Source organism: Geospiza fortis, unplaced genomic scaffold, assembly GCF_000277835.1.
Source record: "Geospiza fortis unplaced genomic scaffold, GeoFor_1.0 scaffold130, whole genome shotgun sequence".
Taxonomy (NCBI): Eukaryota; Metazoa; Chordata; class Aves; order Passeriformes; family Thraupidae; genus Geospiza; species Geospiza fortis.
Window position 1 is genome coordinate 18,960,754 of NW_005054300.1, and position 21,663 is coordinate 18,982,416.

Consider the following 21,663-nt stretch of genomic DNA (forward strand, 5'->3'; position numbering starts at 1 on the left):
ATAGAGTTGCAAATCATAGTTAAAAGGTATGGGAGCCTTTCAGTTTGAGGGGCCTGGGAGGGGGCAGAAACTATAATCTTTCTGTTACTGCTCTTCAGGGCTGCTGAGGCATGTGGGAACTTAAAGAGCTGCACGAAGGAGGCAGAGGAGGTATAACAGGAAAAAAAGCACTGACTCTCTCAAGTTGGCACAACTGGAAGCAGACTCAGTCTTATGTTTTCTCAAAGTAGCATGAAATTTCAATTAGATGAGTGCTTTATCAGGATTTTTTCCCTATGCCTTAGAGTAGGTCAATTTTAGAAACAAGTCCTTTGGAATTAGTTTCTTAGATGTTGATACCTTTTACAGTGGGTATATTTTATAAAGCTTCCGTGCTACTATAGAATGCAATTTTAGCACATATGAAACACTGAAAATTTTCTGAGAGTTGGAAATGTGTTTTTTATGATTGGTAAGATGAGGAACAAAGTGCTCAGAGTATGGTCAGTCTATGTTGGTGAATCATGGACTACTGATCAAGCTAAAAACTAACACGCAGGCTAATTCATTGCTTAATGACTTGTGACTCCAGTTAAAAAGGGCATGTTTCAATTAAATATTCACTTTTGCAATGAAAATTTATTGTTTTTAAATTACTTGAAGCTAGCTTAAATTTTTTCTTATTCTTACATTGCTATAGGAGAAATGTCTTTAAATTTCACTAAGTTGTAATCTTAGCCCTAGAAAACCTGTCTGACTTGCAACTGAGTACACATTCCCACATGTACCCAGTGAATGGGGATATATCAGTGGGCTGTTTCTTTTCTTCTTGTTGTGCACATATTGGCTTGTACAGGAAAAGGTATGGAAAAACCTCTTTGCCACCAGCTTGTTCATGGTGTTTCCTTTGGCCCATTCAAATACTGGACCACAGAGTTTTCTGTTTATGCTGGTTTTGGCTGGAATACAGTTAATTTTCTTCAGATGAGCTCTTACAGGGCTGTTTTGGGTTTGTGCTGAGAACACTATTGGTAGTGCTAGGATGTTTTTGTTATTGCTGAGCAACACTTAGAGCCAAGGCCTTTTCTGCTCCTCATCCCACCCTGCCAGGCAGGAGGCTGGGGGTTTGTAGGGGACACAGTGACCTAAGTGGTATTCCATACCATATGACAATGTGCTCAGCAATATAAAAATCTGGAGGAGGAGGAAGGGGGACACACACCTTTGGAGTGATGGCCTTTGTCTTTCCAAGTAGCTGTTACACCAGATGGAGCCTTGCTTTCCTGGGAATGGCTGAAAAACTGTATGCCCACATGAAGTGGTGGATGAATTCCTTGTTCTGTTTTGCTTGCATTCATGGCTTTTGCTTTCCCTGTGTAACTGTCTTTATTTCTTTGTGTTTTCTCACTTCTACCCTTTGGATTCTCCCCCATCCCACTGGGGGTGAGTGAGCAAGGAGGTGGGTGGGGCTTAGTTGCCAGCTGGGATAAAATCACAGCAGTCCTTTTTGGCAGCTGACATGAGGCTCAGTGGGTTTGAGATAGTGACAGATTTGATTGGGATGTGCTAGATCAAGCTGATAGCTGTTAGTGCATTTTAGCTGTTAATTGACAGGTGTCTGCCTGCCATGGGGCCCCCTTGCCTCACTGTGTGGCATGGCATTTGGCTTTCACTGCTTGCTGTGCCTGGGAACATTTTGGTAACAGTGCTTTTTTAAAGTGCTGTTAAAGTTTAGTATGCTAAAGTGGTATTGCTTGAAAGTTCCTCCACTAGTGTGGACTGCGTTTGCCATGAAAAGCTGAGATCTTCTTGGATTTACAAAAAAAGCCACAGTCCCAAACCCAACAAAGCCCCATCTACTGTAAGGACTGAAAGAGGCAAAAAATACTTACAGAAGCATGTGGTTATGCTGCTCTTGTTCTCCCTTTGCTTGACCAGCTCCCTCCTGTTTCCCTGTGCCTTCAGTTTCCCAATGTTGTGTATTACTCTAAAATTAACTCACTAAAAAGGAAACATTTAACATAAATCTTAGTCCAGTTTACAGAGAGACTCTAAACTATTCTATCTATTCAGCTGGGGGGACCCAAGAAGAGAAATTAACTCCTCTTAACCTGGTTAAGTCAACACTGCAACTGAGAAATGCTCACTAAACACAGCAGCGTTAGCAGGATTCCATGCAGCACTTTGATCAAGTGATGTTAGCAGGGTTAGTCATGACAGAAGTGTTGAATATGTGAATGAAAGCATGGCTGAATTCAGACATGGCTTAGCCAACAGACTGCTGCTTAACCTTGTATGCAAGAGGAAAACTTGAGCCAGTCATAACCCTGTAACTATTGCTTTTCATATTTTAGTAAGTTTTAGGAATGACTTCTGTACCCAACAAAGTACAGAAATGTGTGCAAGATTTCCAAGTGTGGTCTTTGGACAGGTAAGTTGGAAGGACATGTTAAATCAATACTGTGAAAAGAGCACTTATTTCCAACTACCAAGTGCTGAACCAGGAAGAAATTTTCTTTTTTTCTTTTGTGTTATTTCAGTCTAATCTGCAACTAGTCCTTAGTTCATTATTGAAATGCATCTTTTTTTGTCCTATAGCCAGGTTTTTTTCCATGAGGAGGTCAATTTCATAATGGAAAATAAAATACTCCTGTTATAAGGTTAGGCAGTGTCAGAAACTGTCAATACTTGAAAAAAAACTTAGACATGAGCCTTTATTTCTGCTAGCATTTGTTGTAATACATGTTTTAAGGGTATAAGAGATTTTTTACAGTTTGATGGGAGCTTTCTCCACTGGTGTTTCATGCTGACTGGAAGGAGCTATAAATATCAGTTAGAAACAAATCCTGGCTCTAAGTAAACTAGAAGTTCAAAATGAAAAGCTTATACCTCGTCTTTGAAAGTATTTTGAAATTGGAGAAGTACGAACCCGTGCCCGCTCTGGGCTGGCTGTGTAATCTTAGGGCTAATGTGACAATGACGTGTGTGTGGGAGGGGACAGAAACTGGGCTGCACTGTGGTCTGTAGTTTTCCACTTAGCTTGTGTTGTACTGTGCAGCAGATGTTTATCAGGCATCCTGCGAGTAACGTTTCTTTTTGCTGGCCTGCAAACGAATCAGCATTTCGCCAAATCAGATTTTTAAAGATTTTTCTTTGTTCCTTAATTTTTAAGTTTTAGAGTATGTGAACGTTAGTCTACCTTAAGTGCATAAACCTGTGTGATTTTGCTTAATTACTTTTCCATAGCTTAGTTCAAATAAATAGTTCTGAAAAAGCAGCAGAGGAATCATAATTGAAAAGTTTTGCTATCAGTCACAGCCCTTTCTATATATATAATGGTAGAATCAGAGTAGACTGTTCAGGGCTCATTTTAAAAAGAACTGCTTGTCTTCATCTTGCATAACCTTTAGTTAAAGTGTGTCCTACCCTAAGGATGAACAGTTATAATAAAGCTTTTTTTCAGTGATAATAAACTGCTGATAACCATGCACATTGAGCTACTCTTTGCATTCTAATTTAGAAAGTCGAAATTGCTTGTTTTTAGGAGGAAAGATTGTTAATTGGCATAAGCTGTTTTGACTCCATTGAGGAGTCAAGCTGAATTTGGGCAATTTAAATACTCTGTACTAAGCCCAGTCTGTCTTTCAGCAGGCTGACAAACATTTCTGGGCAGAGCTGACAACCTGTGACTGCCTGTTGCTGCTTCTGCAGTGCATTCCTTTCATTTGCTCGTTGGTGCTTCTGGCAGATTGGCTCCCCAGTCCTGAACTGAAGCGGTTTTTGTGGGTTTTTTTTTTGTCCAAATACATTTTGTTGGAATGATAAACAAGAGATGAGCTATTGTAAGTTCCAGCCAGTTATAATCAGCTTGTCTATTGTAGGGAATTTTGATATATTGCTGGAATAAAAATAAATTTTAAAAATAATATAAAAGGTGAGAATAAATCTGTTCAATAGCTGATTTGTTAGAAACCAAAGCCTCATATTAACACTGTAATTTTGCCTAACATTTGCAAAACCAAATTCTTCTGTAAGCATATTTATTTAATACTGGCTTCCAAGTGCTTACCATTTAGTGACTTTTTTATTATTATTAATGTAAATAGACCAAAACCAATTCTTAATGTGTAAGTTACTAAGCAGGATACTAGTCAGGGCTGGCAGGTTTTTAGATTACTCACCTAAATTGAAGAGTGAGGTAGCTGCTGTAATTTACTGAATTAAGTTGGGATTTAGCGCCTCAAAGCCATCCTGGACTGAAAGCAAATGTCAGGATTTGGTCTTCTCACAAAGATAATCATTTGATGCTGATAAAAGTTTTCTTCTCGCTCCTTCATATTAAACCATGGTGAAGAGGGTGTTCTGGTAGATGCTAAGCTGGGATCGTTCTGGGTAGAAGTTGTTCCACAAGTGTCCTCCATACGCAGCTGCTGGGTAGAACTGTGGGAACAGCATTCTTGGAAATGCCTCTTTTCTAGGTGGTGTCAACAGAAATATTAGCAGCTTTGTCTGAGAAGGGTTGGGATGCAAAGTGAACATAAAATGCTAAGTCCTCATAGAGGCAAGAGGAACAAATGAAAAATATGCATGGAAATCCTTCTCCCCCTGTGCACACTTAGGCTTTTTGGGAAATAGAAAAATCAAGTTGAATGGAAAATGTTTAATGTCACGGTGGAAACGTGGCATTTTATACTTCTAGTTCCTACTGGTATTAACTCTAAGGCTAGAAGCAAAGATTGATTAAAATATTTTTCAAACTAGATTCTTTCTTGCATCCTCATATTCCCTGCAAAAAAACACAGACACATCAGTTTTGTAGTTCCCGTAATTAACTTAATGTTTTAGTAAATTGGCAATGCAGGGTAGTCATGTAGGATAAATGTTACATTGCACAAGGTCTCCTGTAGGAAGTTCTAAAATGAGAAAAGTTCTCAAAGGAATTAAAATACACCAGTTTCATTTGCTAGTGGGAGCTTGATTTATATGCAGATGAATATGAAAAATTGTCTTCACAGCTCCTGTGTACTGTGTGAGCATGGCTGGTTCACTCAGCTCTGTCTGAGACTTGATGTGCATTCAATAATTGCACCATGAGATGCGAGCATATCCTGAGGGGAAAATTGGTGATGTTGAGAGCCCAGTGTCCTTGTTAGACCCATTTCAAAGCTTTTACTTTGAATTGGCTTTGTTTAGACCTGGTGTAGGCAGTGCCTGGTGACAGGTGGCATGAGGTAGGTGCTCTCTGGAGGTGCAGCTGAAGTCTGATGGCACTGGGAAGTGGTCAGGTCAGCATCCTCAGACTCAGTGATGCAAACCCCAGAGCTGGAACTGAGCACATCTGGGACATTTATTTGAACAGTGTTTTTTACTGAGCCAAATGGAAACGTTTCTGGGGATGTATGCACACCTCAGCTGTATCACCTCTGGAACTTGATTGCAGTCACTATTTTGTAAGGCTTTCCTTTTGGTAGATTGATACACTTTGAGTAGATTAGGATTAACAGGAGGAGGGGAAGGGGGACGCGTGTCTGTGTTGACCTGCTTCTCTCTGCCTTTCCCGCTCTGCCAAGAGAGCAGGGAATTTTTTGAGCAGTTTGTGCTGGGAAGTGCTTGTGCCAGGGTGTTCCTTGAACTGCAGGTTTTTCTTTTCTCTTGAGCAAAGCATTTTGTTTCCAGTATTGTGGTGATACATCTGAACTATTGTACCCTGTCCCTTTTAATTAGACTTATTGAAGGTTTCAGGCCAAAATAGTTATGATAAGTCTATGGCTTCTGCTTCTAAGCTGACCTTTGAATACACTCAGCATAGGCAGCATAAAGAACATCATTGGCTATTTCTGTTAATGAATCTCATTTCTTAGATTGTCCTGTTTCTTAAGTTCTGTTTTCATGCTTCACTTGGGTGTTTGACCCATCATCTTGCTGTGCCCTGTGGGTCTCCTCCTGAGCTTTAAGGAAGAAGAAGCATTTTGCAGATCGTCAGAAGTTTGATGCAAAAAAAAGCTTCAGTGACATTTTTTCCCTTGTTCCTTGTGTTGTCTAATACTGTTAAACTTTGTCTGACTAACAGCTTGTAGTTGTCTGGCTATGTGTGTGCATAATGTCTTTTGTGTTTAAATGGAATAGCACCTCACAATTAAGTGATCCCTGGCAGTGGTTTTTTGGCACTAATCTGCTACTTTGATCCAAGTAGTGGAGATGATCCAAGTAATGGAGATGGAGTTCAGATTTTGAACACTGCAAAATCAGCTTGATGCTGGTTTTAAACTACTATTGGAAACTGCTGTCTTCTCTGAAGTCCAAATTAACTTTTTTTCTGTTCTCTAGCATGGCTCAGCTTGTGCTGAATTGATACTCCATCTTCCTGTTTTGAGGTGTGATTCCTTTTTCATTGCTCTGAGTGATGTTCATTCCTTTCCCTTTTCAAAAGGAACAGTCCATTATGAATATTTCTGTGCTTTATAACATGCTTGTTACCTTTCTCCTGTTCAAAGTGAGACATGCAGGACAGGATAGTACTTTTAATGATGATGAATACAGAGTGGTAGCTCATATTTTGTTTACTGGGGTTTTTTTTTGAACTTGTAGTTTTGACAAGCATCTGGCATACAGTGTTACTGAATGCCTTTCAGATATAAATAATTCATTTATCAGGATATCTGCTGAAAATAGTCTTGAGTTTTCTTTTGCCCTTGTCTTCTACCTTGGAAAGCAGTCTTGCCTGCAAATAGATGCTCTTCCTTGTTTTGCTAGTATTTTCTGTGTGACTCGTGTCCCTGGCTCTTATTTTCTGCAATTCTGACATCTGTGAATGGCAGGCAGTGCTGCATCAGTATGTGCATAGTGCCAGCTCTTGAAAATTTCAGCTTTGAGGCTTTCAGGAATGGGAGGTTAAGCATGACCCATAGATAATGCCATTTGGAGATGTTCTTATAAAAGAGACAGCTCTGTGCATTTTATAAAATCCCTGGCATTAGTCCTGGTTTTGTATCTGCACTCACCCCCCCAGAAGCACATGCAGAGTCCCACAGTACCATATGCCTTATGCCCACTCTGGAATATTTGCAGTCTTTCAGACATGTGTCTCTGTGAGCAGCTGTCAGTTCTAGATGTACAGAAAAAGGAAACTCTTCTGCTATTCAGCAGAAGCTCTTACAGCTGATTAATATTGCAGAACTTATTTGCCTTAAGAGCACAGAATTCAAAGGAATGATGTACTTCCACTTGCATCTATTCCAAGTTAGTTTTGAGAGAAGGAATTATTAAAGAAAAGTCTGTGTTATTTGAATAATTGCAAGGTTTTCTTGTCTTTAAGGGAAAGTTTCTTAAATTATTGCTGCTTAAATACCATTTTTGCTTGTTTAGGGAAGCTTGTTATCGCAGGCATTTGAGTTGCCTTTTAAAAAAACACCCCAAAACCAAACAAACCAACCTCTTTGCTTTTGTGATCAAGCCCTTCTGAAAAGTCTTTCTTCACTAGCATTCATTTGATCTTTGATACTTTCCCTGGCTTCAGTTCTGTCACACAGCAATCCAAAGCAAGTCCACACAGTGCTCACTGCTTGATCGGTATTGGTGCAGTTTCTTTGCGCTTGATCTGGAAATTCATCCTAACTCTGTGCTGCAAGGGAAAATGGGAAGGTTGCTTTAAGAGGTTTAGTTGGAAAGGAGGGACGTATTTGCTATGTTGAAGTCCACCTGAGTTGTAAGAGAGGCTCCAAAGTCTCTGCCTAATGTGTTAGAGCTGATTAGAGCATATTTCTTTTGAAAGTGGTGTTGGATATTTGCAGGTGTGTTCTGGTGGACCAGCTGTCTGCAGGCAGTGTGAGAATGACCAGATACCAAGTGGCAGGGTGTCTAAGGAAATACTGCTGGGAAGGTATGGAATCACAGGCCAATCACTTGTTTAGATCTTTTCTGATTTGAAGTGGAAGATCCTACAAGGAATGGTCACTAAAACTACCCTTCCATAGGTATTTGAGATTTTAAGGGTTACTATTTCCAGCTGCGCTTCAGGCACTGTTACAAGAGAGCTATTAAATGCAGATGTCCTCGTTTCTTAGAACAGGCATTTATTGGTGACATTGCTTGTTTTCTTATGTAAAATGTAGCCGTTTTCCTCTATTGCTCTAGTAATGGTTAAGTTGTAAACTGCCATGTCACAAAACACTTTGGGATGCCCTAGCTTTTGATTTAGTACGAATTAAGGGAGATGGGAGAAGAAAAGCCCATTTTTGACTGTTAAACAAAAAGCATACCATCTTTGGAAGCCTGTGAGCCCTGGGTATTTAGAAGGAATTTGCTTTTATCTGTTTGTCCTGCCGCACCCTTTCCTATGCATCAGCTGTTGCTCTCTGCTGAGGAGGACTCACTAATGCTGTGTGGCCCTTCTGATTGCACTGCCACAGCTGCCTGTGTGCTTTGTTGTAACTCCCTCTCAGGCACTGAATGTGCTTCCTGTGCGCTGGGCCTCCTTCCCCTGCGTGTGTGTGCACAGCAGAGGTGCTGGATTTGGAAGAACCGAGGAGGCTGTGGGTGCTTCTGTGGTGTGGTCAGCAAGGGACCGGCCCAGCTGCTGCCTTGCCAGGACAGGCTCAAACCCAACCTGGCTCTGCCCCCCTGTGCCTGCCAGGGGCTGTGTTTGGCTCCTGGCGGAGCACAAGGCCTGAAGGAAAAGGAGCACACAGGTGGGGGGCACAGGCAGGGAATTTCACCCCAGACCAGTCTGATTCTATAAAATGCTGTACCATGTGTGTTCCTTAGCAGAGTGTGTTGCTTCCTTCAATTATCCTGTATACCAGGATAGGGCACCCTCTCTTGCCAGTCTTAAATATGCACTAAATGAAGTGTGGAGCAATTGTGAGCAATTCAAGAAACAGAAACACTCAGTGTTTCTTTTCCATTGCAGATATCTGTGAAACTTGCATCTTTCTTGATTAAAAAAAAATAATTTGTTTTTAAATTGCCCTTCCTTTGTTCATTGGGGACCCTGAGTCAGATTCCAGGTAAATATTTGCTGCTTGGAAAGGTATAGGAGAAAAGAGAGTTAACATCTGGACCATTTTCTAACCTTTTTTCAAATAGGGATCCATATGACTCTTTCTTCCTATTTGTGGGCCCAGATGTCCTCCTGTAACTGAAGTATGCTGAACATGAAACTGGTTTCTCAGTTAAACTTTTTGAGTTGAACCAGATACTGTCTAAAAGAGCTTCCTTGCAAAACTGATGAAGCTTAAGATAATAACCACTGTGTACATGTTGATGAATGGTACATGAGCGCTGCTTTAGGAACATAATTTAACAATCCAGATTTCTCATGACCACTCAAAGGCACACTCAAGGGGGGAAAGAGGCTTTTCTGTTGTCTGGAGACTGGAATGGTTTCGTGCTTTGGGGCTCTGAAAACTCTTAGCTGATGCTTTAACCCTGCTAATATTCCTTGAAATTTTGTTCAGTAGGGCTTTGTCTTGTGAAGAATGGAAGGATGCAGCACAGTAGGGTTTTACTCTGCAATAATACAGAAACCCTTGACTTAGGGAATTGCCTTTCTAGCTTTTGGCATGCTAGAACCTTGTTGCACTGTGTGGAGTGGTGCTCAGTCCCTGGCTGGTCCTAAGACTTGCCACATGTAGCCCCTCTGGGCTTGAGCTGTATTTGGGTTAAATAGTTAAACATTATATTTTGACAGAAAATGTTTATTTGAAATTCTTTTTTCACATTCAAGATGCTGAGTAACTGCTGTGAGGAAGCAGGTACTTACTCAGTTTACTTGATGCATGGCATGGTGGGAAATGGTGAAAATTGTAATGCTGTGTTAGTCTAGAACAATATTGAGCAAGTAGGTTGATAAACATGAATGCTGGAAATATAATTCTGTCTTTGCTTCTGCTAAGGAGTATTTTGTATTTCCCAAAAATTCAAGGACAGTAAATTTTGATGCATTTTGATTTGCCTTGACACATTTTTAAGCTAGACTAAAAAAAGACTGCCTAATTTATTAATATAGATTAAGGCATTTCGTTTGAGTGTTTTTCTTCCTCCTAGCATCAAAGTCTATATGAGTTCTGCATTTTTGTTTCTAAACCAGTCATATTTCTACTGACATGGTGTTTGCTAACATGTTATTTTCCCTGAGCTGTCAGTTTTTGTCTATAAGAAGGTTGCAGACCTTTTGCCTTTGAATAAGTTGAAGAGATGAGACAACTAAAAAAATTGTTTAAATACATACATATCATGTCTTTTGCCATTTGAGTGGATCCATATGTCTTTAAAACCATCAGAGGCTTCAAAGCCCCTCTGACTTTCCAGTACATGGGATATTGAGAACTTGTGCTGCTGGGAATTCAGCAGGGAAAATGAGGCTTGTTTTCCTTGTTTGGCTACAGTATTGCTACAGTGATTTTGAAGTATATAGTGACTAATGGTAATTTACTTAAGAAATAACTTTTTATTTTTATCTTTTAGTCTCCCACAAAAGCAGTGTATAATGCTAGACACTGGAACCAGCCAGAATCAGAGGCTCTGCCAGCACCACCAGCTTTGAAAACTCCCAGTGTCCCAGTAAGTAGACTGTTGGTTTTTCTCAAGTTTACTAAATCTCCTCTCCAGATTCACTGATTTTTAACTTTTTTTAAATTTTTTTTAAACCCAAGCTCTTGCTATCTGGTAATGTCACAGTAATTCAGAATGAGGTCCACTTTGTGATGTGAGCCATTGGAATTTGATGGAAAGGAAATTGTTAGTGGAAGTACTGTAGAATAGGATCTTTCATAAAGCTTCAGTATAGTTGCAAAAAAATACTTCAAGTTATGTTCCTCAGTGCTGAAGTTAGGCTTTCTAATAATGGACTCCATTCCATTTTCTGAGAGAACTCCCAGGATTAACTTAGTAATGAACACAGAAGTCAGCAACTTGCTGATGAAAAAGAAAAAACTTTAAAAGAGCCTTATCATTTATCTTTCCTTTCTAATGGAGTAGTGCTGATGGCTGACTTGAGTCTTTAGCTACTGTGAAAGAAACACCATTTTCTGTGTACAGTCAGAAATGCTAATACCAACATTTTGGATATCAAAAATACACCAGGGGTGAAAACAGCTCTTGAAATTGTTTGTCCAAAAGTAACTGGTTGTTTTGAGACTCAAATAAATGGTTTTTGAAGTCTTGAGACTCTGGGAATCCAGGGTGTTCAGCTAATATTGCAGAAATTGTTACTGATTATACTAAGAGAGCACTGTACATTGTCAATAAATGTAATTTCATTTGGTGCCTTGCTGATAGTACTGGTCTGAGAACAGAAAATAAGAAAGATAATTTTGCAGTGATAAGTCTTCAGCTTTTGTTGTTGTCACCAGTTTGTAGTTGTTTATTTTTTGTTTCTTTATCTTGATTTTGTTTGTTTGGTTTTTTGTTTGTTTGTTCTGTTTTTTGTTTTTCCCTTCCTTCTTTTTCTCTTTTTTTAATTCTACCCCTGTTTGTGGTGTTCTGGTACTTCTTCCTCTTTGATTTGTGGTTGTTTCTGGTTGCCTCCTCACAGTATTCTGAACAGCCTTCTTTGGATGTTAACTGCACTGCCTGGAAAATGCAGATAACTGAGTTGAAAACAGCCATTTCCACTAGAGTCTGAGGAGAAAGCAGAAATTTCAGCCCTGGGTTTTTACTAAACCCCCTTCTCAATTTAAATTATGTACCTTTGAAGTGAAGGTTTTGTTGCTTACTGAATCTCTTGGTGCTGTTTTTTGTGAAGAACTCTGATAGCTGACTTAAGGGCAGATTTTGTGTGTCTTGTCAGACAGACTTTGGATATGGCTTTTTCAAGCTAGGGAAATGTCTGTTCCATTCATTCAGACAGTCTCTTTTGTCTTCTGTCAGACTTCCACTTTGTATCTGGAACCATCAGAATATTAACTCAGGAATGTGGTAGAGGTTTGGCTGAACAAACCACTGAGGGGAATTTGTATGTGCTGCTCATGTTATGATGTACATCTGAAGTTGCTTCAGACATGGTTTTAAACCATGATTTACATGTGTGTAATACTTCAAAGGTACAATGTAAAAGAGCCTTGAGCCAAATGTTCAGTGGTAGTTCCTGCACATATGATCCTGCCTCTTTAATTTCTGTAGAAATTTCTCACCTGAAGGTTGGGAGAAGTCTGTCTCAGGTGTATGGTGAGAAACTCCCAGCATGCAAACTGCTTATGCCAAGTACTCTCTTAGGGCCTCTCCAAGTGCCCTTGGAGTTTGCTTTGAAGGGGCAGCCATTAACCAAGACTTGGATGGGATCCTTCAGTGGCTCTCCTGTGTTCACTGACTGATAAGATCTGTGCTCCAGTATGTGCTCTAAACCGGTTTTTCAGGGTGGTTTATTTACCATTTCGCCACTGGTGCTTAAGTGAGTGAATACTGAAATGCCACCCTGATAGAGGCAGAATGTAAAGAATACTTCAGTAATATAGCAGCTTCTTTTGGCTTTTATTTTAATTTTGTCTGTCAATGTACAGTGCACAAGAAGGCTTTCTCTCCAGCTCTCCCCTGGAGTAAAAGGTCATGCATCTTCTATGCCTACATGTTAATTTTATTTTTTCAGCCACATTTCTAAAATATTCTCATTTTTCTGTGTAAGGAAGCTAAGTACATGATGTTACTGAGAGATTGAGGGTGTGTAAATGCCCATTGGAATTGGCACTTGTGCATTCAGAATTTGGCATTTGGAGGTCTTTTTCCATATGCCTTGTTTGCTGTAGTTTGTCTTCATATTAGATTTTGTGCCAAAGAAGTAATCTGAAGGTAAGCTGCACTTCAGCTTGTAGTAGCCTCAAACTAATACAACCAAGTAAGTTGAGGAGAAACCTGTAATACTTGCTGGAGTTGTCTGGAAACCTGTCAGTAGGTATTCTAGACCTAACATCAAGTTCTCTCTTCCCTGTAGAACAGGTTCTGCTGTATTTTATGCCATGATATGCTCCTAAAATATTTAGCAGCACAAATAAGAGAATACTAAGAGTGTGTTCTACCTGGTTTGAGGCCTGCTCTGTGCCTCTCAAGGCTCTGTGTGGCTGTTGTTGTGCTGCTACACAATGGGTACTGGTATTCTCCTGCTCCAGGCCAGGTGGAGTTTGGAGTGTGAGGCTGGAGGGTTGGGCAGCAGTGCAGTGTCCTGTGGCAGGCAGGGCCAGAGCAGCTGGCACAGAGCTCTGCAGGCCAGGCCAGGCTGGGCTGAGGCTGGGCTGGCTCAGGGCTCTGCTCCCATCCAGAGCCAGCAGCTGCCTTATAATGCAACCAGCCTGGCTATTCCTGGGAGTGCACAGGGGTAAGAGCTGTCAAAGAGCAACAAATAAGCACTGAATTTGCTTGGTTTACTTACCCTGAAGCTTAAGGAACTAATATAAAGGACATTTTATTCTTCCACTGGTTTTAGTTTCAGAATTCCACTGGAGCTTTCCTGATAACTGGAAATATTTTGGTTTTTTTTTTTTTTTTTTTGTATTTAAGAGTAGACACATTGTCACACAGCTTAAGTACGTACATCTTGGTAGTGCAAGGCAAGGACTAAATAGTCCCAAAATGTGAGTTTGACAATTGCACACCTGTACTGTTTCCTGATGTATTTAGTGTATGTTTTCATGCTCAAAACATCTGCCCATTTTAGCACTTTCTTATTAATAGGTAAGGCTATCTTCAAAGGAGGCAATTCATAAAGATGATGGAGTTTTTAAGGCTCCTGCACCACCTCCCAAAGTGATAAAAACTGTGACAATACCTACTCAGCCCTATCAAGAGATAGTAACTGCATTGAAATGTAGGAAAGAAGACAAAGAAGTAAGTATTCTTAACAAATTTTTAAGATAAAGAATTACTAGTAATCCTAACTACTGAAGGAACAGTGTCAAAACACAATTTGGCTTTCCTATTAAAATAATATTTTGAATGGCCTTTATTAACATCTTAATGTTTCCTTGCACTTAAAACTGAATAGATTTTTAAACTGTACTTGTTAAGATTATTATCAATCCCAAGAGCAATTTACTTAGGTCAAAATATTTGTCTTTTCCAGTTATACACTGTTGTTCAGCATGTAAAGCACTTCAATGATGTAGTGGAATTTGGTGAAAATCAAGAGTTCACAGATGATATTGAGTACTTGCTAAGTGGATTGAAGAGCAATCAGCCCCTAAACACACGTTGCCTTAGGTAAGACATCTAATACAAAACATGGAACCTGTATTTGAAAGAGATACTGAGTTAAATATGCATCAGAGAAGTGACCATGCTTTAAAATTTCATGGACATTTACCTGGCACTTCTGCCATGAAGAGTAAAATTTGAAAATAATTACTAAAGATTGTATATTTTGTATCATCATAAGCAGTATGGCTATGAAGCTGAAATAGTAAATTGTGCAGTAAGAGACATCTTTGACACGCTTGTTATCCTTGCTGTAAATCAAAAAAATACCTTCTGATAACTTGTTCATGTAGTGCATCTTGTGTGTGTGATATCTGTTCTGTTTTTAATGCAAATTCAATTCTAAAATGAAATCCCTAAGACTGCAGAGTCTGATGAAAATCTTGAACTGAGGTAATAGTGAGATGTTGTTTAACTTCAGCTGCCTCTTCTTTATCTTCTATTAAGAAATAACATAACTGGCAGCCACTAAAAGGACTGAAGCCTCAATATTAATTGGGAGGTTCCTTAACTGGTCTTGGACTAGTCTTCATATTCAAGTTACACATTATTTTCAAGTTGGCATCAGAAATGTTAACCTTACTTTGAAAAAGTTTGTGACTTGATACTGGTGTCAATTGCCTGGACATGAAAGTAATTGTAATAATGTTAAATAAAATAACCATGCAATAATGTTTTTATATACCTAAATTTTTCTTTCTGTTCAGTTAAACTAAAATAGTAGAGAAAGAAAAGCTTGAATTCATAGAGAGGGGTGATGGCAGTGCTTTGTGATTTGACTGTGGCTGAGAAAAAGCTTTCTATGCCTCTAAAAGAGCTACTTGAAAATTTATTTGTTCCTCAGAAATTAGCAATTAATATTGTTGCTGGAATATAAGTATGAGAACTCTATAACCACTTTGTTTATACACTATGATAAGAATAAATTAATATAATGACAGTTTAGGAATAGCTTTCATACGAGTGTTCCTTATTTGCTCATGTGGCAAAATTAATCAGATTTTTAACTAGTTCTTCACAAATTTATATAATGGAATGTAACTTACATAAGCACAACAAAAAATCTTTTCTTTCAGTTAACACATTAAAAGAAAAGTGTTTTTGCAAAGGAAATCAATGTTTAAGGATAGGAGTAGACGTAAGAGACTCAAACAGGTCGGTAAGCTCTAACTGGTGCTGTTGTGATGGGAGACAGCAAGACCCCTTGTTCTTTTAAACACCTTACTGTGTGAATTTCTTAGAGGCAGGTTCCTCAGCAGTCATGGAAGACTTGATTGCAGAATCACTCCCACATTAGTGCACATTTAAAAGCAATGTATTTTTAGCAGTTGTTATGTTGCACTGTGCTAGAAATGGCAGGCAGCTTACTGAGAAAGCTGGGGGAAAAATGCCATTTTTAAAAGAAACTTATGCTGGTCAGTGATTACTGATACATTTGTCAGATGTTTTCTGAAATCTATAGTGTTTCCATCAATTATAAATGCAGCAATAAATATAAAAAGAGGTTTTATATGTAAGTAATGTTAGGCATAAGTGAGACTAGTCAGTTAATTAGATAAGCATTAGATAGCCAAGGAAGCTCACATTTACAATTTCTCATAATGTCTTGGTCCCTAATGAGCTCTCCCATGTCTCTAAATCAGAGCTTCATGCTCAATCCATGGCACTTTCCTTTCAGTTTAACTATTGGAAATTTTCAGCTATTTTTTTAAAAAAACAAATTCAGGCTGCCCTTTAAAATCCTGGTTTCAGCCAAGCTTAAACTAAAGCAGACATAGTTTGGTGCTGATAAGCAACTTGAATAAAACACCGCTCACCAGTCGCTGTTCACCAATTGCAAACCTGCCTTAGACAAATCTTAGAAGAAACATTCCAACAGTTTACCCAGGTATGAGGCACGTTGTCAGTCTTGTGTTGAAGACTTGTTTATCTGCTGTTCTTGTTAAGTGTGGTCATTTCAGTGGTTCTAACCCAGCTAAATCTCTCCAGTGTAATCAGCTTGGCGACCAAGTGTGCCATGCCCAGCTTCCGAATGCATCTGAGGGCACACGGGATGGTAGCCATGGTGTTCAAAACACTGGATGATTCCCAGCACCATCAGGTATGGATCCATTGTGCATTTCTTTGAAGTCTGGTGACACCTGTTCTGCTGGCTGGGGATTTTTTCAAGGTCAAGCATATACCCAAGTATATTGTGTACTGTTGTGTGTATATGTATATATATTTATAGAAACAGTATAATGTATCTATCTAATGGTGCCTCTGGGATCAGTGGCTCCATTTTAGGGAGCACTCATTAGTGGCATAAAAAATTAGACCACCTGTGTTCCACTGACAAATTCCTTATTCCACAGTTTATGTGCTTCTGGGTTTGGAAATTCTTTTTCTTTTAAATAGGGATTTTGTAAAAATGGACTGTGCTTTGGATTGCTATTTTATTTATTCTCTTGAGCTTTTAAAGAGTTTTACTGTGGTAGTTTAAATTCTTTCAAATACCTTTGAAAGGAATCCTTCCTCCTTATATTTAGAGGTGGCTCTCAGTGCTCATCTCCAGACTTGCCTGTATGGGAATTACCACCTCTTCTGTAGCTGTTGTAGGGATTTTTTCATGTCTTGTGCTTGTCTCCTTGAGCACTGCTGTAATTGCAGTTTTAGGATTCCCTGAGCATATATAATGTTCTGTTGGAAAGGTAAGTTTCATCTATTTATGGTAACATGACCTTAGAGTTAAACTCAAGCAGTTTGGTTTTCCTTCTTATCAATGTTACCTCTCTGGGGTATCCCTGAAGATATTTTTACAAAAACTGGAAAGATGAGGTTTTACTTGGAATGGGTAGTAGCTATGCATATCAGTCAGGTTTATAATTTTCTGTAATAGCTCTAAGAAGAATGGCATGCAATGCAGAATGCAACTTTGCACCCCCAGAAATAGACATTTCAGGATGGCATTTGACATCTTACCGTGGGTGGGGGGAAAAAAGCTGTAGTTTAAGTAACTGTTTTAGAATAATAGCTTATTTTCCATCTCCCTCAAAAATTAGCAATGGCTAATTTGAAACATAGGCACCAGGTTCAATGAGTTCATTATTTTGTGAGCTGTCAAAATAGTGCCAAGTGATACTAGAAATAAATGAATTACAGTCACTCTATTTAGGGCAGTTGCCACTACTGAGTTGCAGGAGATCAGCAGAGGACAACTACAATTCCCTGGAAAATGTACGAGCTTGCTTGGGTGTATTTTTGGCTGTCTTTTAACAGTTACCATTATTCCTTCATTTTCAAAAGAACTAGCACATGCAGTTGAAAAGGAAATTGCATGCTATTATTAGTCTGCAGTAACAAAAAGCATTGATTATATTCACTATTTTCAGTATATTTGATGGAATGCTCCCTTTTGTCAAAGAAAAAAATTGATAGTTAATGTTTGAATATCGTTACAGTACATTCTTGGTACAGGTTTTACAGTATTGTGAAATTACTGATTTATCAAACTACTCTTGATAAATGGTAATGGGTATGCCCTAACTACTGACAGCATGTGCTGCAACACTAACATCTCTGGATAAGCTCACTGTCTGTCTATACTACCCTTTCATTCACTAATTATTTCACTGATACTTTATTTTTTTTCAAATGAATAGAAATTTCTCCACTAAATCTCAGTTCAAAGTAACTGAAGAATAATAAATCACACCCAGCTTTGCATGCATGGCTCAAATCTCTGTAAGATAAATAAGAACTGAGCTAAAAATGCACAGTTATTCGGTTAATATTTTCTTACAGTATTTTGAAGATGGGAAAACTGCCACAATGATACTGTTAATGGAAACAAATATGAACTTCTACTGCATTCATTGTTCTAATGCAATAGAATAGACTGAGTGTACAGGGGACTCTTTAACATTTCCATAAGGAGTATAAAGTAGCAGTTGCATACTGGCAGTTGGCATTTCTTGAACCAGCAGGGAAAACAAAATGCCATCTATCTTACAGAGATTTGCCCAAAAATAACAACATGAAAATTACTTGTTCCACCAAATTTTTCTTGTAGACTTGTGTTTAAGCATAAGTTTTTAATTGACTTTGTCTCTTCAGTGGTGCTCTGTAAAGATTTTGAAGCATTATTAATTTTTAAAATAAAAACTATATTTCCATTATAGCTGTCAGTAGTTAAGCACATAAATGTGGTTTTATAATGTCTTCAGCATGAGAATAACTTAAAAAAATATAAAAGTGCATTATATGTAGTGCTGAACCCTAGAAAATAACCATCTGTTCCCTCAAGCTGGAGTATAAATAGAACAAGCAAGAGAAGACAAGGATGAGAGTGGGTGTAAGTGGTCTGCCATTTCTGGAGTGTATGTTCAAACTAGGATGTTTTCCTGAATTCTGAAGAAGTATGGAGTGCAAATCCATAGTTAGATACTCCATGAAATTTGTCCAGAGCAGATTTTATTTATTTTACTTTTTTCTCTTCTCTGCATTTTTTTGGAAGCAGAATGTGTTTTATGCATCTTGAGGAGTAGAGTGGGATGGGGGAAGCTCACCTGAAAAAATCACTCTTCTACTGCAGTCTGTAAGGGTGGCATTTGGAAGGATTGATTTGGTTCTTTGGTTGGGTTTTTTTTGTTCTTTTAGAATACTGATCAAATATGAGTTGTAACAACAATTTTCCCCTCATTCCAAACTTGGAATTATGTGTATGGTAGGGCATGAGATAGCTTTTAGGCAGTGTGGTTAATTCAACACTTAGAGAAGATCAGAGCAGAACGCAGAATTATTTTATTCAAGATGAAGACTATAGGGACTAGGAGAAACCAGCTTTCCAAAACCCCTATCACTGGTATGAATCTAAAGCAGGTTTGTTCCCTGCTGTAAGCACCATTCACAGTTGAGATCCTTACTTTTATATCATCAGTATTTTCGTGCTGCACATCAGCATTTGGAGGCTTACTGGCCTGAGTCTCTGCTGTGTATGTGCTGTGGCAGTTTGCTTTCCCAGCTGCCCTCCTGCAGCCTTAAACCTCCTGCATTGTGTCTTGGTGATCTGATCACATTTAAATGTCTTGAAACCTGGGTGGCCAGTCTGAAGGGAAGTGTTGGCAGAGCTAATGCAGAGGGAAAAAGAGCCATTACTCCCTTTGTAATGGAGAGCTGGTGTGATGGAAAAGAAAGGAACCTGGAACAGGCAAGGGCTTGGGTACAGACGTTTAGAGTGAGTGTGATTGCCCTTACCAGACTTTGGGGTATCTGTAAAGCATTTCTGAGTAAGGATCTAAGAACAGTCTCTGACTTCTTGAAATAAATAATGATGGCAGCCCAGATTATAAATTCAGCACTTTCCCTCTGTTAACTGCTGCATACTTGCTAGTTGATAGAAACTCTCTTGGGACCTTCAGCATTTTTCTTAAACCAGGAAACTCACCTAGATAATGCTGGTCATTAAAATATAGTTCTTCATAGATGCTGAAGTCCCATATTGGCTGAACAATAATTAGCTAACCTTTGGTTCCTCTGGAGTGTGTGCGTTCCTGTGTCCTGTTTTAATCACTGCCATTCTGGAAGATCCCAGTTCTTCAAGGAACCTGACAGGTGCAGTTTAAGCCAGCTGCAAGTAAATGAAGAGTAAACAATTTCTGTGATTAAAACAATAAAATTGCAAGGCTGATAGGAAAAAGTTACTGAAAATCAAAGGTAAACGATGTATACCTTCTGCAGACAGGTCACATAGATGCTTTCTGCCTTATATTTGGCAAGGCTGAAATAGTGATGAAAAGCTGAGGGTAGCCTTTGGAAACTCTTGCTTCCTTCCTTCAGTAGTTCAAATGCATCTTTGGTAGTTGGTCAGATTAAAGTCTTTATTCACCTGAGGATTTCCTAACTCAGACAGGAAGGAGTTGTGACATAGCTTTTGATAGACTGTCAGCTGGCTAATCCTGTCTTTGAAATGCTGATACTGCTTAGTATGACCAGGTATGATTATTACTTACTTCTAAAATAAACAGAGTAGATAATGATTGCTTTGGTGGTTGGCTGAACTCTAAACAAGATGTTAATCTGCTATGACACAGAGTTCTGCTCTTTCCTGTTGAGCTGTACAACATTTATATTCCAGAATTAGTTTGTTTCCATGTTTAATTTATCTTATCCAGAAACAATTGTGATGGATGCATGCAGCATGTTGACTCCTGAGGGTTGAACTCAGAAGGAGCACACATGCCCCCCACACCCCCCAGCTCTCAACTCCTCCAGTTATTGACAGTTTTGTGCCCAGCACACCTCTGTTCCCCGTGAACATTTCTCCTCTTTCCTGTAACTTGGAGCTCAGTGCTCTCAGTGCAAGTGCAGTACTTAGACACCAGGGATGGATGGCTTTGCTTCACTGCTGTCTGTCCCTTCCTGACAGTCATCTTCTGCCTTGGCTTTTCTGGAGCTGCATGAAGGTAGAATTTAATTCCTTCTTCAAGAAGAATCAAGTATTCTTTAGCCAGTCAAATATGCCTGTTCATCAATTCTGTGTAAGATATGGGCAGTCAAGTTAATAACATTCATGTGTTAAGGGCTGATGGGGATGGACAGTGAAGCTGGTTTACACTCCGGCTACTTCTGAAAAGCAGAATTCCGCTGGAAAGGAAATGTTTGTATGTTGGAAAAGTTTGGATAAACTATTAAGTGACAGACCCATTGGGCAGAATCAGAATTTATGTCCCCAGGTGCTCCCTTTTTGCAGACAGTGTCCCCATGATCTCTGGATTTTCTGGTGCTGTCACCAGTTCATCCCTTCGAACCAGAATGTTCACCTACCTTGCCATGTACCCTGAGCTGTTTCACTTTGTTCCCCTGCCATGTGTCTCTTCTCTAATACTGTGTTACTGGAGTTACTGTTTCTTACTCTGTCTCTAAAAAGTAGAAATCCCTGCTTTTTTACTGGGGCTTTGTAAATATATTAAGTGCTCTATGTCTCAGTTTTATTTGTCAGGAGAATGCATTAGTAACATGCCAGAAGGAATCTCCATTCAGCAGTGGGTGCTCATGCAAGTGCTAAGACTGGGGCCTGTCAGGCATTTTCTTTTATGAATCTTCTGCTTGTTTATTAAAAATAGTGAAAGGCCTGCCTAAAATGTTAGTAAAAGCTAACTGTTTTTTTTTTCTTTCTCTCCCAACCCAAGAATTTGTCCCTTTGTACAGCAGCTCTAATGTACATCCTTAGTAGAGATCGTTTGAATATGGATTTAGACAGAGCTAGTCTAGACCTGATGATACGGCTTCTAGAATTGGAACAAGATGCTTCCTCTGCCAAGCTGCTGAATGAAAAAGACATGAATAAAATTAAGGAAAAAATTCGGAGACTCTGTGAGACTGTTCACAACAAACATCTTGATCTCGAAAACATCACGGTGGGTAACATGCTTTTATTGGAAAGCCTTCACAGTTGTGGAATGCTTAATAAAATGGAACTTGCAAGCATCATCCTTCATTTCCCTTCCCCAGCAAAGGATTCCT

The 21,663-nt window shown here is 39.1% G+C and overlaps 1 protein-coding gene across 2 annotated transcripts in view; it reads left to right on the forward strand.

Moving 5' to 3' along the window:
* WAPL (WAPL cohesin release factor) overlaps positions 1-21,663 on the forward strand; it is a 64,308-nt gene that overhangs the window by 26,854 nt on the left and 15,791 nt on the right. For both annotated transcript variants that reach the window (XM_005417308.2, XM_031061178.1), the window contains exons 5-9: positions 10,444-10,539; positions 13,642-13,794; positions 14,030-14,166; positions 16,150-16,261; positions 21,330-21,557. In XM_005417308.2, coding sequence (XP_005417365.1) covers positions 10,444-10,539; positions 13,642-13,794; positions 14,030-14,166; positions 16,150-16,261; positions 21,330-21,557 — 726 coding nt within the window. The remainder of the gene's footprint in view (positions 1-10,443; positions 10,540-13,641; positions 13,795-14,029; positions 14,167-16,149; positions 16,262-21,329; positions 21,558-21,663) is intronic.